Source organism: Lolium perenne, chromosome 1 (assembly GCF_019359855.2).
Source record: "Lolium perenne isolate Kyuss_39 chromosome 1, Kyuss_2.0, whole genome shotgun sequence".
Lineage (NCBI taxonomy): Eukaryota > Viridiplantae > Streptophyta > Magnoliopsida > Poales > Poaceae > Lolium > Lolium perenne.
The window spans coordinates 33,212,485-33,225,777 of record NC_067244.2 but is presented as its reverse complement, the minus strand read 5'-3'; the positions used below and the strand labels follow the sequence as shown (position 1 = coordinate 33,225,777).

General features: G+C 44.0%; 1 protein-coding gene across 1 annotated transcript; it reads right to left on the bottom strand.

Moving 5' to 3' along the window:
• Positions 1-4,384: 4,384 nt before the first annotated feature.
• LOC127345897 (peroxidase 5) lies at positions 4,385-5,806 on the bottom strand. Its single transcript, XM_051372421.2, has 2 exons — positions 5,401-5,806; positions 4,385-5,295 (listed from the first exon to the last, which is right to left on the bottom strand). Exons 1-2 carry the CDS (start codon positions 5,635-5,637, stop codon positions 4,513-4,515), a joined length of 1,020 nt encoding a protein of 339 aa, XP_051228381.1. The 5' UTR covers positions 5,638-5,806; the 3' UTR covers positions 4,385-4,512.
• Positions 5,807-13,293: the final 7,487 nt, after the last annotated feature.

The window sequence follows — 13,293 nt, the reverse complement described above, 5'->3', positions numbered from 1 at the left end:
ACCGTCTATCATCATCTCGGGGCCAGTCGCGTGGACCGGCCTCCTCTTTTTCCTTGCCACGGGAGGGACCGATTTCTTCTTTATCCCTGCCATGGTGGTATACAGGCCCTGCCATGTTAACCTCGAATGAGAAATCCAGCTGATGCCTCGTGGAGTGATTGTGTTCCACCATGTTGACGCCAGGAAACGGTTGCGTGTCCACTTTCATGGCAAACTGACCAAGGATCAAACGGCCTTGTTCTATCGCCGTTTGGATCTGCCAACGCAGTTCTATGCAGTCATTGGTGACATGGGTGAACGAGTGATGCCACTTGCAGTACGGTCTCCCGTTCATTTCTTGCGCCGTAGGGATTTTGTGGCCTTCGGGTAACTTCAGCTGTTTTTTCTTAAGCAATAAATCGAATATCTGCTCAGCTTTGCTTATATTGAAGTCAAAACCCCTTGCTGGCCCTTGTTGTTTCACCCATTTGCAGGACACGGGAGCTGCCCCCCGAGCCCATTCAGCCACGGCTACTTCCTGGTCTTCTGCAAAGTCCTCAACTTCTTCTGTCTCGACCAGGCCTATCGGGCGTTTGAACTTATCTTGGTACAATTCTGGGTGGCGCTGCTCATACAATGTTAATTTCTGAACCATGTGCGCCAGTGAATTGTATTCCACTTGGAAGGCCAGATCCTTGATCGGCGCTGCGAGGCCCAACACTGCCAGATCGACTGCTTCTTTCTCAGTTAAACGAGCCGAATAACATCGGTTCTTGACAGTCCTGAAACGCTGAATGTATTCCGACACCGTTTCTCCCCGCTTCTGCCGCACCTGTGCCAGATCGGTAATGCCAGCCTCGGTAGCTTCTGAGTGATATTGAACATGAAACTGCTCTTCCAGTTGCTTCCATGTCCGGACTGAATCTGGTGGCAACGAGGTGTACCACCCAAAAGCTGGTCCTGTGAGAGATTGCGCAAAAAACCTCACACGTAACGGGTCTGATGCTGAAATCATGCCCAACTATGCCAAATATCGGCTCACATGCTCAATTGAGCTAGCCCCTTCTGATCCATTGAACTTTGAGAACTCAGGGAGCCGATACTTGGGCGGCAGCGGAATTGAATCATATTCGTTGGGGTACGGCTTGGAATAGCCGACTGTTCTCCTCTTTGGCAGGATGCTGGACTGGTCTCTCAAGATTGTACTGATTTGTTCCACGGTATGAGCTGCAGGGGCTGAGCTTTCATGACTCGTTCTGGTGGCATATTTAGCTAGCCACGCATGTTTATTGGCGTCCGCTCCAGAAACCCCTCCTGCTGCAATCTGGTTTGTGCGCGCCAAGTTATTGCAGTCCGGCACGTATGTGCACATGTATCCATGTGGGATTTCTTTAGGCGGCTCATACAGGAATTGGCAATCGCCAGGATCGCCTCCAACCTTGTAGACGACGTATGCCGGTGAACCCTGTGGCTCTGGAGCTGCAAGCGTGAATGGCAGCTGCGGTCTGGTGTGAAACGGTATTTCTCCCTGGTGAGTTCCTAGGGCAGGCCCTGACGGAGAGTACTGATGCTTCATGATTTCCTGAACCACACGAACCGCAATACGCTCCAAAGTGTTCACCAGGCTCTCAGAATGATGGTGTAGAGAATGAGCCACCATGTAATTAACTTCCTGACGCAGAGCTCTGGTGCGTTCCTCCGAAGGGAGAGACAGATCTACTTCATCGAGAACGCCGTCGGGTGAAAATCCTTTGAACCTAATGCCATGTTTACGGGTTCTCTCGAAAGAGCCGATGAGATCGGCTTCGAAGACAGCTTTGATCTCATCATATTTCTTCTTGTGATCCTCAGGCAGATCTTCATACGTGACTGGTTCGTCCGACATCTCAGCAGCAGATGTTGACGTAGTTGCTGTAGAATGTCCCACCGGGCGTGCCAGAGTGTGTTGCCTGCCAAAACCCACCGGCGAGCAACGGCGGACAACACGGAGAGCCGGGAGGCTCCCAGAACTGCTGGTGGGTCCTGGTCCCTCGGGCGACGGCCCGCAATGCTCTGGCACACGTCCTGGCTGTTGCGAGGGTGTGCCACCTGACCTATACCTGGTCAGGAAGGTGATGGATTGCTTCGATTAATTTCCTGCATGGCAGACACATAAACATTAAATCCGAGCCTCGATCGGCTCTCAGGTTATCCTGTGAATCAGCTCAAAGAGCCGATTCCTCCATGGTTCGTATTGGATCTACGATAACATGGGGTTCCTGCTTGATCAATACCAAGTTGAATCGATCTACGACAATCTAGGGCTTTCATCGCATAATTGGAACATCCTACACGTAGTTGAGCCTGGCAGATACGAAAGAAAACAGAAAACTAATCCAAGAAGAGGCCTAAAAACCAACATAGAGTCAATTCGCGGAATATCTCCTCTTGGATCGGCAAACTATACCTTACGCACTACTGGATCGTTCAACCCGTTTGCAAGGCCTGACCATGCGGATATCAAGCTAATCCTTGAAGAACAAGGAACAACTATAACAGATCAGATCTACTAAATAAAATACAAGCAAGATGCTGCCCTTACACCCAAGATAGGTGCAAAGGCAGCTAGATATTTAGGGGCAGCATAACTAAGCAAACATATCAGAAAAGTATCGATGCTAGCCCAAAAACATCTATGGTAACAGTATTGCTCGCCATCAACAAGGCTTCAGTACGAGCAACACAAGATAACGAATAAACTGATACTGCCTAGATCGCAAGATGCGATCTAGGCAACATGACGCTTATCCGGAAGAAACCCTCGAAACAAGGGGTGGCGATGCGCCTAGATTGTGTTTGTTGTGAACGTGATCGTCCTCCTTTCTCAATAACCCTAGGTACATATTTATAGTCCGTGGACTTTCTATCTTCGGAATAAACCTAACTGTGTACGAACCAAACTCTATCTCTTAATTCTAAACTAAAATGCGATCTACCATAATGTACAGATACACGGGCAATCTAGCCCAAATTCTCGCACGAGGCCGATTCAGAAACACTTTATGTGCATGTCCTCCAAGCCCATCTCACTTGCGGCCCATCTCCTGATTTGGCTAAAATCTGGTGATAACAAGTTCATGAAGCATAATTGACAAGGCTTACCATACCACGTGACTTCACGTGGCACATTCTTCATGCTTCATGTGTTACCAAACTTGAATCTATTCTTCACTCTTTGTATTGGTCAACCTGGTATCTTCTCATGCTCTATCATACTATCTTGAGGTGTATATAGAATTCTTCATTTCTTTGCATGCTCTAAATCTTAGTCAACCATAGCTCAACTTATGAGACTATCATGACACCGACTTAGAGCCATAACTTGAATTCTTCACTTGGAATCAAGTACTCAAGATCTTGATCATCCATTGCTTATCACATAATCTAGAGCATGGCTAGTATTGAGTTCCACATAGGAACTCCATCTTTATTTCTTCTTCTTGATCATATCACATATATATCTTCAAATCGATGATCTTGATGCCAATACACAAGGTATATCTTTATCTTCATGGCATCCATACTTGAATCCAACACATGGAATACAAGTAGTACATATGGAATATTCCTTCATATAAACTCAATGAAAACATTAGTCCATAGGGGTTGTCACTAATTACCAAAACCACACATAGGGGCAATATATCCTTACAATAAGAAAGAAGGAAAAAATTCCATAAAGAAAATTAAATCCATCCCAAGGTTGTGAAGTTCAAATGCACCACAGTGTCCCCCACAAGTTGTGTTGCTACCAACTTTGTTGAGGTTTCAGTCCAAACTCTAGTGTCTTAAATCTTATGGTTGATATGCAACATAGAGAAATCTTTCCATGCGAGAGTGTGTGGTGAGGAAAAAATTACTGCATCTTGGATTTGATAATATTGGATGACGGCTGGCTAACGGTTTTTACCCTACTATGGATGGTTTTCTGCGTTAAAATCTTTTGTCTAGTATTGATGTTTCTATTATAGTTCAGAGTTCAGCGAATCTGTACTGATGGTGCTTATAGATGGTACCAAATTAGAATTTGTTGACTAGCCAAATTTGGTATATACATAATTATAAAAATTGTATATCTCATATTGACACCATTATATATATACTGAATTTGTATAATTTGGTATATATTAGTGGTAAAAGTTGTGGATCAAAGACCGTGCAAAAAAAATGTGTCTTATATTTTTTACAAATGGAGTAAATTATTATTTGTCCCCATTATGTTTTTAAGATTATTTCAAGTGTGTACTGATTCTCATCATTTGTTTTCAAGTTGATTTGAATTTGTCGTCCATTACGGCCACATGCATATGCACTTTTTTCGAAGATATACATGCACATACACTACACAATCCACTATAGGAGTATATGAAATCTGTGAAGGCGTCCTTAAGTATATTAATCTCTCATTCTGAATATTATCTCACTGACGGACTTACATATACTAGTATTAACCAACAAACTATGCGTCGGAATGAATTTGTGGAAAAGAATTAACTAGTGGTTGATAACGAAGCACTTCTCCCTGATCTCCCCCTCGTCACCGGTGAGCACCTGGACGTTGCCCATCTTGACCATAGCGGCGGCAAACTTGGCCTGCCACACCCTCTCGACGGCGGCGTGGAGCACAACGATCCCCGCCGTTCGGACGCTGGTAAGCAGTGTCTGGTCGGAGGTGAGAGGCACCTTGTGGGCGAGCACGTTCTTGTAGTACTGGTTGTCGAACTCCCTGGGCGTAACAAAATCCAGCGGCGCGACAGTGGGGTTGCTCATGTCGTCGGTGGACGGTGGGCACTGCCGCCTCAGATCGGAGGCGTAGGACGCCTCGATGGAAGGGTCGGTACGCCCAGCCTCGCCGGAGAAGTTGTGGATGCGCTGGGTGAAGGAGGAGCAGTGGGACCTCCCGATGGTGTGCGCGCCAGAGAGCGTGACCATGTCGTCGGCGGAAAGCCCCTTGCGCTCGAAGCTGGCGACGAGCTCCGAGACCCCGTCGGTGGGGAAGGGTACGTTGTTCTCGAGCACCTCGTCGGAGATCGACACGCGGCCGTCGCGGCGGCCGGCCGGGACGGGGTAGTCGATGCCGCCGGCGATGGCGGCGCTGTCACGAGCCGCGAAGGCGAGCACGTCGGCGCAGGAGACGGTGCGCGGGCAGGCGGCCTCCAGGGCGGCCTTGGCCTCGTCGATGACCTCGAAGCCGCGCATGCTCGGGTTGTTCGCCACCGAGTCCTTCTCCGCCTTGTTTCCCGGAGTCGAGTTGATCAGCACCGAGGCATCACAGCCCTACACGTGTTCAACAACAGAAACCAACAGTTAGATGGGACTCAAATATGATACGGAGTAGAAGATGGTGCCGACATGTTTAGATCATGGGAAGATTTTGCTTACCCTGACGAAGCAGTCATGGAAGTGCATGCGGATGAGGCCAGGGGCGAAGCCGGGGTTGAAGCCGACGGCGCGGCGGACGGCGTCGCGCACAATGTCCTCAGCCTGTGGGCAGGAGTGCTCGTAGAATCCAACCTTCAGAGAACCCGATAGATCATGCGACGCACGCGCCACCGTCGAAGAGGCAACCGCAACGAGCAGCACCACTGCCCAAAGCACCGACGATGACGACGACCTCATCACCGAAGCTTAGCTAATTAATTAATGACCAGCTGGTTTATAAGTTCTAGTTAGCTGATCGATGAAATCAAGCAGCTCTGGTTTCCTTATCTCTCTAAAGCTTATATCAATTCAAAGCTGGAGATCGATTGGAATGGAATTGGTTGATGTGGAGATGAGTTGATGGCTTGATGGATCATGGTGGTAGTGTTTATATATGCATGCACACCGTGTGTAGCAGTTGGGAAAAATGGTGGCGCGTGGTGTACCTAGTCAGCACGAAGACTCAATCGTCGTTGCATGGTTTCATACATTAGCTGCTTCCATCCACCAACATCAACTAAAGTAAGCTTGCTTACTCGTCCAGCAACTACTGTCACCCTTGACCCTAGTCCACACATATACATGCATCAGCCATCAGCGATCACGACAACAAAGTGTCAGTACACATCTCGAAGCAGCAACGGACGGTGTCCGATGCATGGAAATCATGGTGGAGAAAATTTCTTCCGGTTCTACAGTACTCATATACGAATGAGAATATGGGATTGACATCGATCAATCTGTATGTGGAAATATGAAGACTTGGTAGCCGACATTATGCATGTATGTATGTACATGTCACTGTCAGGCTCTGCCTAACTAAGGCGGCTAGGTTACCCCCAAACGGTACATTAGCAAGAACATTATTCGTGTAAAAACTGCAATCAACAAGATGACAGATCAAAAGTGATGCGTCAGGTAGCGAGATAAACCCTTGACATGGTCTCTTCGCGATATATATGACCCGGGCAAAGTCGTGTGGGTTTGTATGATCTTTATATGTAAAGTGTTCCATTCGTTTTCGTTTACCTTTGGGACTGGCCTGCAACATTATATTATTCATTATCATATTAGTAGTAGTTGAACAGAATGCAGCTACTATTCTCCAAAGGCTGCGGCTAGAAAAGCAAAATAGTCATACACGGTTTGTGTCTTTATCAAAAAAAAAAAAAAAACACTTGTGCAAAAAAAAAAAAAAAACACGGTTCGTGTTGCTAATTCGTTTTCGGCACTAATGTGACCAAATCTTGGCAAAAAATTATAGACTTTGAAGACGAACGTTGGCCAAAAAGTTGGAGCCACAATGTCTCAACTATATGGTACATGATTGGTATGGTTAGATTTGTATTGAAAATCACTTTCTAATGAAAGCAATTCTATATCTTTATATATAAATTAATTTTTGATCAAAAACAAATCTTAAAAGAGTGCATGCACACAACAAAATAAACGCTGCTAGGCAAAGGTCAACTGTCCACTAGGCTGGAAAAAAAATCTCGAGACTCGTTAGTGTGGAATTGCTCTAACTAGTTCAACCAAAAGACTAATCTGATGGAAGAGACTAGGAAATTATATTCAAGACCTCCCATCGCATTTAGGCCGGTTGGTATTTTTTTTTTAATCTCACACAGGCCTTAGACGTGAATCGTTGTATTCTTATTTAGGGAGGCCACCAGTATTTATTTTTAATAATGTATTGGCTAGGTTTTTTAACCTATAACTTTTTAGCTTTGATACCATGTGAGCATTTGAGGAAAAAAGATTGCCCTGTTAGGGGATCGTCCTACTTGTTAAATAGAAACGAAAAGCCCCATCTAAGACATATACAAGAAAATGTATTACATATAGTAAGGGCGGAAAAGGAAGTAGCAAATCAGGTATTTGACCACTGGGGTCAATCCCATTGGTGTAGTGTAGTACACCATATGGGTTGCCCCTAGTCCATAAGTCATGGGTAACCGGCCGGCTTTGGTCTAACCGTGGGTTGCTCGAGATCCAATTGTTTTGTAGCTAGCTTGAGTTGAGATCGGCTAGAAAAGAAATTAGCCAAACATGCGTGTTTTTATAGTTTGATCTAAAAATGAGCTGATCTTGAGCAAACACTAGCTCACTCGATTAAACTCGGCAGCTCAAAAAAAATATAATCTTGTGTGGTATCTATGTAATATATTTAAAAATAAATATGAGAATTAGATATCTTATATGGTGTGGATGGATTATTTCTCCTCTGTCAATAGAATTCAATTAAGCAAATCTGAAAATTCCTTCTATATGTCATGGATGGGATTTCTTCCATATGCAATAAATGTTGAAACATTTGCTGTTTTGCTAAGAAAAAAAATCCAAACTACCTAAACATCGACTCGAGACTGTTACACGCTGAGTATGAACCGCATTTTACAGCTCGACCTTTAGCTTGACGAAATTATAGCATGAGCCGACCTAACCTCTTCTAACTCGTTTGAACTTAACCCGTCACTATGGGAACCAGTCAAGGTGCCGACGGCCGGCGGTTGGCGGCACAGCTTGCCTTGCCTTCGGCACAGGCTTGTGCCATCGGCACAATAACGCCTCGACACAGGCAAAGTTGTCGTCGGCATAGAAATAACGCCGTTTTTAATCTCTCATTTGCACCATTTTAACTCTAACTACACTTAATATTAGTTCAAATTTCACTCATGGTCAAACGTCCCGGTCAGTCACCCATCCTCACACTACTCCACCCCTAGCACGCTTAAATTCTCGGTTCCATTTAGACTAGATTCCATGAAAGAAATGACACCTTGTTGACAATAATACCATATCAATACTATTAACCCTTATTACTTGATGTTGCACATCATTATTTTTTGAATTCCAAACAATTACCTACATAAACTACAAGAATAAGTATATTAAACTTGAATTCAAATGGAAAATAAAATGATTTTTTTATTTTTTATTTAATATGGAAGAATTAATATCTTTAAATTTGTAAATGAAAATTTGACAAATAATATGTCTAAATCTATTAGAAAAATGAGAGGAATCCAAATATGACATCAAGATCATATTTTGAATCTAAAAATAATTTTTCCAAAAATTCATGAGCATTAGATCATATACCAGTAGTTCAAATCTGGCCGGCCTCCTACGGATTAGGCAGGATTTTTTCCTTTTTTCATGAGGGATGGATGGAAAAGTTCCAGATATACCGGTTGGAAAATTTTCCATCTTAGGTGGTCTAGTATTTTTTTTAAATATGTTGGTACCAATGTGAAACTTTAATTTGGTGGTTGCTTCACAAAACATCGCGTTTTCGGCACCTCAAAAATGGAAAATGGCTTTTTCGCGCGATGAAAAGGAAAATTTCCTCCTGCAACATCGTAAGACATCTCAAGATACACATGTGTGCATAATATAGGTACATTATCACAAACTATGCCGCGATTCTATCCATAACATTGGTCATTTGATATAAATGTCATGAAACCTCGAACATGATAGCTCATTTTGTGAAGGATTTTTTGTGATGTTCGCAATTTCCTACTTTAATATTTTTCCTTGCAACTATGACATATAATTGAAGGAGATATGCCCTAGAGGCAATAATAAAGTGGTTATTATTTATATCTTTATGTTTATGATAAATGTTTATATATCATGCTAGAATTGTATTAACCGAAACATTAGTACATGTGTGATATGTAGACAAACAAGAAGTCCCTAGTATGCCTCTTAAACTAGCTTGTTGATTAATGGATGATTAGTTTCATAATCATGAACATTGGATGTTATTAATAACAAGGTTATGTCATTGTGTGAATGATATAATGGACACACCCAATTAAGCGTAGCATAAGATCTCGTCATTAAGTTATTTGCTATAAGCTTTCGATACATAGTTACCTAGTCCTTATGACCATGAGATCATGTAAATCACTTATACCGGAAAGGTACTTTGATTACACCAAACACCACTGCGTAAATGGGTGGCTATAAAGGTGGGATTAAGTATCCGGAAAGTATGAGTTGAGGCATATGGATCAACAGTGGGATTTGTCCATCCCGATGACGGATAGATATACTCTGGGCCCTCTCGGTGGAATGTCGTCTAATGTCTTGCAAGCATATGAATGAGTTCATAAGAGACCACATACCACGGTACGAGTAAAGAGTACTTGTCAGGAGACGAGGTTGAACAAGGTATAGAGTGATACCGAAGATCAAACCTCGGACAAGTAAAATATCGCGAGACAAAGGGAATTGGTAATATATGTGTATGGTTCATTCGATCACTAAAGTCATCGTTGAATATGTGGGAGCCATTATGGATCTCCAGATCCCGCTATTGGTTATTGGTCGGAGTGAGTACTCAACCATGTCCGCATAGTTCTCGAACCGTAGGGTGACACACTTAAAGTTGGATGTTGAAATGGTAGCACTTGAATTATGGAATGGAGTTCGAATATTTGTTCTGAGTCCCGGATGAGATCCCGGACATCACGAGGAGTTCCGGAATGGTCCGGAGAATAAGATTCATATATAGGATGTCATTTTATGTGAAATAAAATGTCGCGGAAGGTTCTATGGAAGGTTCTAGAAGGTTCTAGAAAAGTCCGGAAGAAACCACCAAGGAAGGTGGAGTCCACAAGGGACTCCACCTCCATGGCCGGCCAGCCCTTGATGGGGTGGAGTCCCAAGTGGACTCCACCATAGGGGGCCGGCCACCCCCCCACATGGGAGGTGGGAATCCCACCTTTGGGTGGGAGTCCTAGTTGGGCTAGGTTTCCCCCTCCTATGGAAGGTTTTGGTTTCGGGTCTTATTCGAAGACTTGGACACCAACACTTGGGATCCACCTATATAATGAGGGGCCAAGGGAGGGGGCCGGCCACCCCAAGACCACAAGCTGGCCGCCCCCCATAGAGTGGCCGGCCACCCCTCCCAAACCCTAGCCAAGCTCCTCTCCTCCATATTGCCCGCATAGCTTAGCGAAGCTCCGCCGGACTTCTACACCGCCACCGACACCACGCCGTCGTGCTGTCGGATTCAAGAGGAGCTACTACTTCCGCTGCCCGCTGGAACGGGGAGGTGGACGTCGTCTTCATCAACAACCGAACGTGTGACCGAGTACGGAGGTGCTGCCCGTTCGTGGCGCCGGAACCGATCGTGATCAAGATCTTCTACGTGCTTTTGCAAGCGGCAAGTGATCGCCTACCGCAGCAACAAGAGCCTCATCTTGTAGGCTTTGGAATCTCTTCAAGGGTGAGACTCGATACCCCCTCGTTGCTACCGTCTTCTAGATTGCATCTTGGCTTGGATTGCGTGTTCGCCGTAGGAAAATTTTTGTTTTCTATGCAACGTTATCCTACAGTGGTATCGCAGCCGTGTCTATGCATAGATGGTTGCACGAGTAGAACACAATGGTTTGTGGGCGTTGATGCTCTTGTTATCTTTAGTTTGAGTACTTTGCATCTTTATGGCATAGTGGGATGAAGCGGCTCGGACTAACTTTACATGACCGCGTTCATGAGACTTGTTCCTCGTTCGACATGCAACTTGTATTGCATAAGAGGCTTTGCGGGTGTCTGTCTCTCCTACTATAGTAAAGATTCAATTTACTCTTCTATTGAAAACATTTGTATCAACGTTGTGGTTCATGTTCGTAGGTAGATTAGATCTCTCTCGAAAACCCTAAACCACGTAAAATATGCAAACCAAATTAGAGACGTCTAACTTGTTTTTGCAGGGTTTGGTGATATGATATGGCCATAATGTGATGATGAATATGTATGAGATGATCATTATTGTATTGTGGCAACCGGCAGGAGCCTTATGGTTGTCTTTAAATTTCATGTTGAGTAGTATTTCAAAGTAGTTGTAATAGTTGCTACATGGAGGACAATCATGAAGACGGCGCCATTGACCTTGACGCTACGCCGACGATGATGGAGATCATGCCCGAAGATGATGGAGATCATATCCGTGCTTTGGAGATGAAGATCAAAGGCGCAAGAACAAAAGGGCCATATCATATCACATATGAACTGCATGTGATGTTAATCCTTTTTATGCATCTTATTTTGCTTAGATCGCGACGGTAGCATTATAAGATGATCCCTCACTAAAATCTCAAGATAATAAAGTGTTCATCCTTAGTAGCACCGTTGCCAAGTCTTGTCGTTTCGAAGCACCTCGTGATGATCGGGTGTGATAGATTCAATAAGTACATATAACGGGTGCAAGACAGTTTTGCACATGCGGATACTAAGGTGGCCTTGACGAGCCTAGCATGTACAGACATGGTCTCGGAACACGTGATACCGAAAGGTAGAGCATGAATCATATGGTTGATATGATGAACACTTTGAGTGTTCGCCATTGAAATCACACCTTTTCTCGTGATGATCGGGTTTAGGTGCGGTGGATTTGGTTCGTGTGATCACTAAGACAATGCGAGGGATATTGTTTTGAGTGGGAGTTCACTTAGGTTTTTTAATTATGTTGAATTAAAATTTGAACTCAATTTGTCATAAACTTAGTCTAAACTATTGCAAATATATGTTGTAGAGATGGCGTCCCCAATCAATTTTAATCAGTTCCTAGAGAAAGAGAAACTTAAGAGCAACGGTAGCAACTTCACCGACTGGTTCCGTCATGTGAGGATCTTCCTCTCTGGCGGAAATCTGCAATTTGTGCTTGATGCACCGCTAGGTGACCCTCCTGCTTAAGATGCATCCGATGAATTAAAAGCTGTTTACGCGACTCGGAAAACTCGGTACTCTCAAGTTCAGTGTGCCATCCTGTGCAGTCTGGAATCCGATCTTCAAAAACGTTTTGAGCACCATGATCCTCATGAGTTGATGAATGATCTGAAAGCTATATTCGAGACTCATGCGGCAGTGGAATGCTATGAAGCATCGAAACATTTCTTCAGCTGTATGATGGAAGAAGGCAGCTCCGTTAGTGAGCACATGCTCGCCATGACCGGGCATGCGAAGAAACTCAGTGACTTGGGAATAGTGATTCCTAACAGACTGGGGATTAATCGTGTCCTTCAATCACCGCCACCAAGTTACAAGAACTTTGTGATGAACTACAATATGCAGAACATGAACAAGGAGTTACCTGAACTTTTGGCATGCTAAAAGCTGCTGAGATTGAAATCAAGAAAGAGCACCAAGTGTTGATGGTCAACAAGACCACCAGTTTCAAGAAACAGGGCAAGTCTAAGGGAAAATTCAAGAAGGGTGGCAAGAAAGCTGCCACGCCTCCTATGAAACCTAAGAACGGCCCTAAGCCTGATGCCGAGTGCTATTATCGCAAGGAGAAGGGACACTGGAAGCGTAATTGCTCCAAGTATCCGGCTGATCTGAAGAGCGGCCTTGTCAAGAAGAAGAAAGAAGGTATATTTGATATACATGTTATAGATGTTCATTTCACCGGTTCTCGTTCTAGTACCTGGTATTTGATACCGGTTCGGTTGCTCATATTTGTAACTCGAAACAGAACTAAAGAATAAACGACAACCGCTGAAAGATGAAGTGACGATGCGCGTTGGAAACGGATCCAAGGTCAATGTGATCGCAGTGGCACACTTCCTCTACATCTACCTTCGGGATTAGTTTTAAGCCTAAATAATTGCTATTATGTACTGCGTTGAGCATGAACATTATATCTGGATCTTGTTTAATGCAAGACGGTTATTCATTCAAGTCTGAGAATAATGGTTGTTCTATTTTTATGAATAATATCTTTTATGGTCGAGCACCACAAAAGAATGGCTTATTTCTATTAGATCTCGATAGTAGTGATACGCATATACATAACATTGATGCTAAGCGAATTAAACTTAATGATAATTCTACTTATAT